We start from the raw sequence: 7,067 nt of genomic DNA on the forward strand, positions 1-7,067 counted from the left end.
AACCATAACGATTCTATGATTCTATGCTTGTGTTCTTGATTTGCCAATACCTTTGCTATATTATTAAAGAAATATTCTAACAATGACTTCTTGTTTTCTAGAAAATTTGTTTGCCTAAATGACAATATTGATCACAATCATAAGGATGCTCAGACAGTGAAAGCGGTGCTTAGGGATTTTTATGAATCAATGTTTCCCATACCTTCCCAGTTTGAACTGCCAAGAGAATATCGGAATCGTTTCCTTCACATGCATGAACTCCAAGAATGGTATGTTACATAGGTTCTCTTCAAGTTATTGTAGTGCGATACCATATAATTATAGAATATATTGGTGCAAGTAACTTTTTTCCCCAGTATTGTCATGAAAGAGTTAACAGTGGAAATAATGTGAAAATATTTGGACTAAAATTTGAGGTTTGCAGGGTTTGGGTTTTTCTGGTGCTCATAAAGTCATTAACATTTCATTGATTGGCTTTAACCTACTTCTAAGAAAAAGTAGGTTTTTGTTTGGTGGTTTTTTGTTTGTTTTAAAAAGTAATTCAGGACTTTTGGCTTTCTTTACATGTAAAAAAACCAAAACTATTGTTTGGAATGCCTGTTGCACTGGGGCAATGTAAACTGTTATGTTTCTCACTAAGTGATATTTTTTTTTTAATCTGTCAGCAATAATCAGCTGTATAATCATCGGAAAAGATACATGTATGTCTCATTTTTACATAATGTGTGAAATTTTTATGTGTGTTTACCTCTTGCTATTTTATAAATAATAACTTGAGAAATTTGGGTAGTTGATTTGAGGATGCAAGCAAAAGATTGGCAGGTACAGTGATAAAAATGAGACAAGAAGACTAGTATAGTAATTTTGTTGCTTATCAGCAAATTAGGAGAAATAGCTGTTAGTAAGGAAAGAGAAAGTATTAGAGGAACTGTAGAAGGAACCAGAAGGACTGTAGGTGATCAGAACAGGTGTAGATTGTAGTGCTACAAGCCCTGCTGTAGCACTGGCAGAGAGAGTCGGGGGCAAACCCATTGCAGCAGTTAGTTGCAGAAATTTGTGCTGGAAGAGTAGACATATTGTTGGTTCCCTTTTTTGAGGACATCTGTCAAGACTTTATTAGCTTCAAAATAATGCTTTATTTTGACCTGTTTGTAGCCAAAACAGATTTCTACCAGGATGGGTTAAAGCATGCTGAAGTGCTGGTGGAAATACGTGTTTATCAAAATGTCTTAGAGAATCATAGAACAGCCCAGATTGGAAGGGACCTAGAAGGATCATCTGGTCCAACATTTCATGGGAGATGGAGCCTCGATGAGATTATCTAGCACCCTGTCCAGTCGCATCTTGAAAACCTCCTGTGGTGGGGACTTTACCACATTCCTGGGGAGGTTGTTCCAGTGAATGATTGTTCTTACTGTAAAAAAATTTTCTTATCAAGATGAAACCTCTCCCAGTCCAACTTGTACCTGTTGCCCCTTGTCCTCTCCATGTGGCTCTCTGTGAAGAGAGTGCCTTTGTCCTCTTTCTAGCCACCCTTTGAGTACTGGAAAAAACTTTCTTTGCCTGTTTCATGGAAACTCTTTAGAGTTTATATATTTGCATTTATAATATATAAAGCTGTTTTTCTGTTTCATTCTTTTTTGTGCAGGAGGGCATATAGAGACAAGCTCAAATTCTGGACTCATTGTGTTCTAATAACACTTATTGTATTTACAGTCATCTCATTTTTTGCTGAACAGGTAAAACTCGTATCTTGTTATCAAAACTATAACACTTAACAAATTGCTGTATCTTCAGAATAATATAAGATGGATTTTAAGTTTTGAAGATTAGCTACGATTTTTCCTTCATAAAGGGAAGTAAAGATGTTACATGACTAAGGATTAGGTTGCTTCAATTTTTATGTCTTCATGTTGAGGTTCCATGAAAATAGTGTGTCATGGGGCAAAGGAGAGTGGTATTCCCTTTTCAGGCACCTTGTGACTCTCAAGTTCATAGTATGCTAAATTTGGATGCTCAAAATCAGTAATTGTTTTTGAAATCATTGGTCTATTAACACACATATTGGTAAAAGTGCAAAATAAGTTAACAGGAAGAAAATTTAAGTGATAGCAATACTCTAGTCCTGAAGAGAATCCTAAGGTATTTAGAGGCCTTATCTAAATTTCATCCCTAAGTAATTGCAAAGACTCCTATTGAATTCAAAAGGTTTTGAATCTGACTCAAAGGAAAACCCTTCCACTTCTGCAAGCATAAAATGGCTTTCTTGAACATGATTAATCCTGCTAAACTTAGAGGGAGTCAATGGAACAAATCATATGGGTAATTCTTTGCAGGTTGGGGCCTTAAGTAACACTTTCCGTGGTCTGATGAAGAGGGTGTAATTCTTGAAAGGTTGGCTTTTGATTATTTTTTTTTTTCCCACCTGTAACTTTTGCATGAATCTTTCCCTTGATTTTCAGCCTTTTGTATATATTAGAAAACTCAACCTCCACTAGTAACTTGGTTTTGAAAGGGAATACTCAACTCAGTAGTACAGCTAGGTATATAAATACTATTTTAATATGCCAGCTTTGTGCTGATCTTTTAGAAACTGAATGTAGCCTGGTGTTATATTAATTTAAATACACAAATTAACTTTAAAATAATCAGAATATAGGCATACTGTATTTTTCCATTTCTGCTTGTATTCTGGTTATTGAGAAGTGCAGTGGAAATACGCACACCTATAGATGCACACCTATTACACAAATAGATGAATTTGAGTAAATAATTTTCTTCCTGTGCAGTGAAAAATAAAAAAACAAAACAAAACCAGACAGTATTGACTTAATTACCATGGATGGTACAGATTTTATAGTTTCTAAGATGAAAGCCTGACCAGCTGTGCACCGCTAGCCTAGCAGAGAACTAAATATTGTATGGTTTTTCTCTCCTCAGATAATTGCACTTAAACGAAAGATTTTTCCAAGGAGAAGGATCCAAAAGGAAGTTGGTCATGAACGAATCAAAGTGTAGAAGAGCTTTATTTTGGAGATCACTCTACCTCAAGATGTGATAGGCATTTAAAATCTCTCTCTCATAAGTGTCTTATGGTTTGACATTTAACTATGTTGATAATGAAGAAAAAAAATCATGCATCTACAGTTAGAATCTCCGCAGTACTCTTCATGATATACAAGCTGCTGGAGCAGTGACAATGCAAAACAACAAAAAAAAATAATTGCAGGAAACCTGTACATAGGCAGTTTTCAACAGATCTTACTTTACAACTGCTAGTTCATGGCCATGTTATCCTTTTTTATAAAAAGGGTTACTTAAAGAAATGTAACTGCATTTATTGCAGTGGATGTTGCCAACTAGATAAAATGTTGGAAGGCAAAGTTGTTTGGGATCAGCTTAACAGGTCCTTGATCTTGCATTCTAAAACATTTTGCAAATTTCTGTTGTTGCTGCTTTTTTTTTTAGCCCTACGGGAAAATTGAGAATTATGTAACTTGTCATTTAGATTTAGTATACATTTATTGATGTTGACATTCTTTAAAGCACAGTGGCAATTCATCCCCCTATTTGTAGCATTTAATTTGGATTTGGAAGAAATGTATGCTAACAAAAAAGTACACAGTAACAGAACAACCAATGGTTATTTGAAAGATAGTTTATATCTGGTGTATTATATTCCAAAGAATACAAGGGTGTTGTTTCTTGCCTTGATTACAAAGAGAGGGTTGTAACCAAATGAAAATGATCAAGGTATAGTATTTTCCAAACATTGTAAATATAAAAGCAAAAGTGCCTCTCTATATGAATGGGTAACAAACTGTTTTAATATAGCAATGTATGGGAGCAGTGTTTCACTTCAGAAAACAATATTTGTACTGACATATGAAGCTTTGGTGTTTTTTAAATGTAACAGGGCTTGGCCCTATATTTTGCTGAGACATCAGAATAGTGCAGTTTTATGTGGGAAAGGATACTGAATCTTTTCCAGCAGAAATTTTTGGTGGTGTATCTTCAGTTAATTTTACTAGCAGTATTCAAAAAAGCATTAATTTTTGTGATCAGATGATGTACAAAATGTATGTGCATATGTATTGTAAGATACCTGGTTTGCTTTGAAATTAACTAAAATGTGATAAAAGTTTTGTCTGTTGTTTCTGTTTTAAAGTAAACAAACTCACCCATTTTGATAAATTAGCCATTAATGCATATGAATCCTTGTGTTAAAAGTTCTTATTTTTCCCTTAAAAAGCTTCCAACAGTAATAACTTTAATACTAATTTGAAGCATGAATGGGTTCTCAAAGTAGAATCAAACTTTTGAGCATTGTAAAAATGCAAGCACTTTTAATTATTAAGGTTGTATTTCATGCTAGCAATATATATTGTGCTGAAATGTAGAATATAAATATGTAGTTTAAATCTGCAGTGCTTCAGACTAGCAGAAAATGAGACATTTTAAGAAATACAAGAAAGTTTTGATAGCTTCTTCCACTTCAAACTATAATTGGGTACATTCAAGTTTGACTAGGATCTGTTTTTTTAAAAAATTATATTTGGCATTCTAATCAAAATAGTTGGAAAAACTTGGTTGAAATTTTAAGGCAGTTTTTCTGCTGAAGTTTTGCATAAATAAACAGATTGCATAGGTAGCTCAGCTCTCACTGCAGTTCCTTTTTGTTTAAGCAAAGTTTTGAAGGTGGATTCATGCCATTTTGTTTTGTTACAGCACTAAGAGCCCAAAAGATGTAGCATAAACTTACTGAGAAGCATTCCTTGAAAATCACTGCTAAGATCTGTGTGCACGGTACCTGCAAAAAAAGCAAGTGGGTGAAGCAGGATAAGATGCAAACAGTATTGTGGTGGTAATCAAGTACACACCACTCAGTCCTGCCAGTAGGATGAAGGAGGGAACTGGAAAACATGCGGATCAAGATAAAGCCAGTTTCGTAAGTTGAAGGGGGAGGAAGAATCACAAAACCAGGTGATGCAAAGGGAGATACTGAGTTAAGTTACTCTACCTCCCAAAAGCAGACCGATCCCCAGCCGGTCTCGGAGCAACAGCCACCTTGGAAGGATTTGCCTCCAGTTTTATTGCAAAGCCTGATGTTGTATGGTATGGAGTACCTCCTCAGTCAGTTCAGGTCAGCTGTCCCAGCTGTGTCCCCTTCTCCCACCCCACTCCTGGCTGGGGGGGGCAGAGCAAGGCCTGGGTGCTGTGCAGGCCCTGCTCAGCAACAGCTCGCACCCCCTCCGGATCAAAGCACTGCTTTGGTCGCCAGTATAAAGTGCAGCGCCACAGGCGCTCTGCTGCGAGGAGTTAACTCCACCCCAGCCAGACCAAGTGAAAACTTAAACTTAGCTGAGGAAATACTAAGTAAAATTTCTCAAATGGTTGAGGTTGAGAACACCGAAAATGGAAATAGTGTTAGGATTTCATTTTTTTTAAATCTAGATTTTGTATTTTGTCTTTCTAAGAGCAAAATAACTGGCTGAGGACAGAAAATCCTGCAAGAACAGTAGAGAAATCTGAAACTTAAAGCATGTACTTTGTAAAATTAATCTGACTGGAGAAATACTGCCTGATTGCATTGACTTACAAAAAAATACTCCCTTGGCATCATACACCAGAACGAGTTAGTTTGCAGACTATTTGTTGTCTAAATGAGAAATTAAAGCCATTTCTGTAAAAACAGATAAAGCTAGGTGAGGCTTAAACAAGTGTAATGCTGAATCTGCACAACGCGCCCGCCCTGGACCGCAGCTACCGCTGCTGCGGGCCCCGTGGAGTGTGTTACTGCGCATGCGCCGCCTCCCCTTTGTGCTGTCCGCCCGGCTTCCCGCCTTTTCTCGGGAGTGGGAGGGGCTGCTGAGGCCGGACCGTGTCCGGTCATCCCTGTCTGCCCTTCTCCCTCGGGAGCGGCGCGGGGGCGCCGGAGGAAGCGTGAGGGCTGTGAGAGGCTCCGGTGCGAGTAGGGGTGAGGGGTTTGGGACAGAGCGCTGTTCCTTCTGCTTGCGGGAAGGTGTTAGGAACACTGTGTCCCTGCTGCTGGTGGGTCTCCTCCGTGGGAGGCTGCAGTGGTGGCCGTGGTGGGCGCTGTGCGGGGATGAGGTGGTGAGAATGGGGAAGAAGCCATCACAGGGCAGAGGCAGAGGTAGAGGGATGAAAGGTGTTTGGGCAGAGAGAAGGGAATGAGGTTAGGACACCATGGTGCCCTTCAGACTTTGACCCTCCAGCGGCTTCCCCCCGAAACCTGTGGTGGTGGTGTGGTGCGGGCCCAAGTCTCCCTTGCTGCTCTGAGGTAAAAACAGGTGGGCCCCCATGGTGAAGAGCCCCGCATAGGAAATTCATACAAATAATGGTTTATTTGACATCTTTTTTGGGCAGAATGAAAAAAGGACGTGAGTTTCTCAGAAAAACTGTTAGACACAACTGTGGATTGAAGATACTTGAATCCGCTAAAGTGGGTAGCTACATAGGATGGGTGATGGCTGCATGGGGTTGTGAGGTAGCAAGATTGTTTTACAGTGTACAGAGGAACTGGGGAGTTCTGCTTTGTATACAGATTTTCAGTACAAAGAAAAGTCCCTGTATGTGAGATAAAAAAGCTTGCAGTTTAAAGTTGATGTGCTTTGTTTGGCAGCTGTCCTGGTTTGGCTATAACAGGACTATTTCTCCTTTCAGCAGGTTTTCTTTCAGTTCAGTTTCTTCTAAGTAACTGCACTTTCTGAAATTAGCTACATGTTTTTCAGACTCTGTCTCCTTTCAGAAATGATAACGCTTGATGTTCATAGTTGTTACTGAAGTAACGATAGGATTGGTATGCAGAAAGGCCCATGTTTATACTTATTCCTGTGGGAGCCACGGTCACTGCTGGCTCTTATTATGTTCCACAAGTGAAAAGAGGTAAAAGGGTCGCATCTACAGTTACCAAAACCTGACCAACCAGGTATTCCCTTCCATACACATCATACTCTGTATAAAGCTAAGGGATCACAGCGGTCAGCCCACTCTTCCTTCATGGTCAGCATCCCTGTGGGACCCTGCTTGTTCTCCTGCCTCTGATG

The 7,067-nt window shown here is 38.9% G+C and overlaps 1 protein-coding gene across 1 annotated transcript; it reads left to right on the forward strand.

Annotated features, from left to right (window-relative positions):
* Positions 1–101: 101 nt before the first annotated feature.
* Positions 102–3,456, forward strand: LOC104168322 (N-acetylglucosamine-1-phosphotransferase subunits alpha/beta-like; the record flags this gene model as incomplete). The annotated part of the gene is made up of 3 exons (XM_009708887.1): positions 102–269; positions 1,649–1,739; positions 2,941–3,456. Coding segments are annotated over 3 exons (337 nt in total), but the record flags the coding sequence as incomplete, so codon positions are not given.
* Between the last annotated feature and the right edge of the window lie 3,611 nt (positions 3,457–7,067).

This window comes from Cariama cristata, unplaced genomic scaffold (assembly GCF_000690535.1).
Source record: "Cariama cristata isolate BGI_N322 unplaced genomic scaffold, ASM69053v1 scaffold7411, whole genome shotgun sequence".
Taxonomy (NCBI): Eukaryota; Metazoa; Chordata; class Aves; order Cariamiformes; family Cariamidae; genus Cariama; species Cariama cristata.